General features: G+C 41.3%; 1 protein-coding gene across 1 annotated transcript in view; it reads right to left on the bottom strand.

The window, feature by feature from the left end:
• Window positions 1-531: 531 nt before the first annotated feature.
• LOC125505677 (rho GTPase-activating protein 26-like) overlaps window positions 532-1,328 on the bottom strand; it is a gene marked incomplete at its 5' end in the record, with an annotated part of 1,143 nt that continues 346 nt past the window's right edge. Inside the window, 3 exon segments of the mRNA XM_048669993.1 lie at window positions 532-840; window positions 896-1,092; window positions 1,148-1,284. Of these exon segments, the coding sequence (XP_048525950.1) occupies window positions 731-840; window positions 896-1,092; window positions 1,148-1,284 (444 nt within the window).

Here is a 1,328-nt window from a genome sequence, read left to right as displayed (position 1 = left end):
GCCAACGGAACAGAAAGGACAAAACGATACGTACAAACAACAGAACAAATTGCACTAAGACTAATAACACGAATAAGACACTCCCAAAACCCACTGCACAACCCTTCCAACCAACTACTCTACGAACGCACAAACATGACAACAATTTCCGAAAGACTAATACACTTACAGACAAAATGGACAAACAACCCCCACAACTGGACCATACTGAATCTCCTTTGCCTCACAAGACCGACAAAACACTCCCGTTTTCGTTCCCCAACAGATACTTTACTAGAACACCTACAAACGCAACTGAACTAAGGACTAAGATATGTTTGTTTTGTAAGCCAAGAATTTTAATTTGTTATTTTTTTATAGCTGATTAAGTTATACGAGTGTTAGGAATAGAAATTAATTTTAGAATAAGGTAGGCTAAGACATATGTACTAACTGCCTTTTTCTGTAGGAAATAAAGAGTATTTATATATATTATATATATGAAAATAAGCAAACATGCCAGTGCTGGTGATTGATATTACTATGAACGAACAGTTGGCAGCATGAAAAGAACTAGAAAAGTCACTAAAATTGCGGCTAGCTGCAAGAAAGTTTAGGTTTGGAACTATAGCCGGCAAGTGCAATAAAAGTTGCCGACAACTCGAAAACTGATAAAATCCGCAAGCGTAGAACAAAATATTGCGTGCAAGAAAGTTGCGGGCAATAAAAATTGCCGACTGTAAAACGGCCTTTACTTTGTCAGGTGCTTAATCAGAATGCTCAGCACTTCCAAGTTGGTTTTCGGCAGCTTGTATAACAGCTTGTGCACTTCGTGCACCCTGTTTTGCCTGGATTCCCTTTCTGCAACAAACCGGGGGTTCAATCCAGCACCAATAGCGCTTCAACTTCAACTTACTGACGGCGTTGATAAAGTCGTTGTGATGCTTGAAAGACATCAGCGGTTCGGGCAGATTGCGCAAATACGTTTTCAGAGCGGTGGTTATGGTTTTGGTTTCCCATTCTTGCGGGTCATCAAGAGCCACTTTATCGGCTTTTCTCCGATCCAGCCCCATTGTCAGGAGCTTATTTACCTTGGAAGTCACTCCAACCACACTGAAACTGCCTGGTTAATCCATTTCTTACAACTGGCACCATCAGGCAAACCCACCGATAAATTCCCTGCTCCTCCAGCCCGCGCTTCTCCAACACCTCTATACAACGTTTGACAAAGTGACGACCCACATCGTCTAAATCGTAACTTTCCTCGTTGGAATTCGGGATTTTATTGGTCGGCGCTGTGTAAGTCTGAAAAGGTTTGATTAAATATTGATCAAGTAAAACTGGGATTT

Source organism: Dendroctonus ponderosae, unplaced genomic scaffold (genome assembly GCF_020466585.1).
Source record: "Dendroctonus ponderosae isolate FM_Combo_2020 unplaced genomic scaffold, Dpon_F_20191213v2 Dpon_F_20191213_1, whole genome shotgun sequence".
NCBI lineage: Eukaryota > Metazoa > Arthropoda > Insecta > Coleoptera > Curculionidae > Dendroctonus > Dendroctonus ponderosae.
The sequence above is the reverse complement of the archived record's forward strand: the minus strand, read 5'-3'. Positions and strand labels throughout refer to the sequence as shown.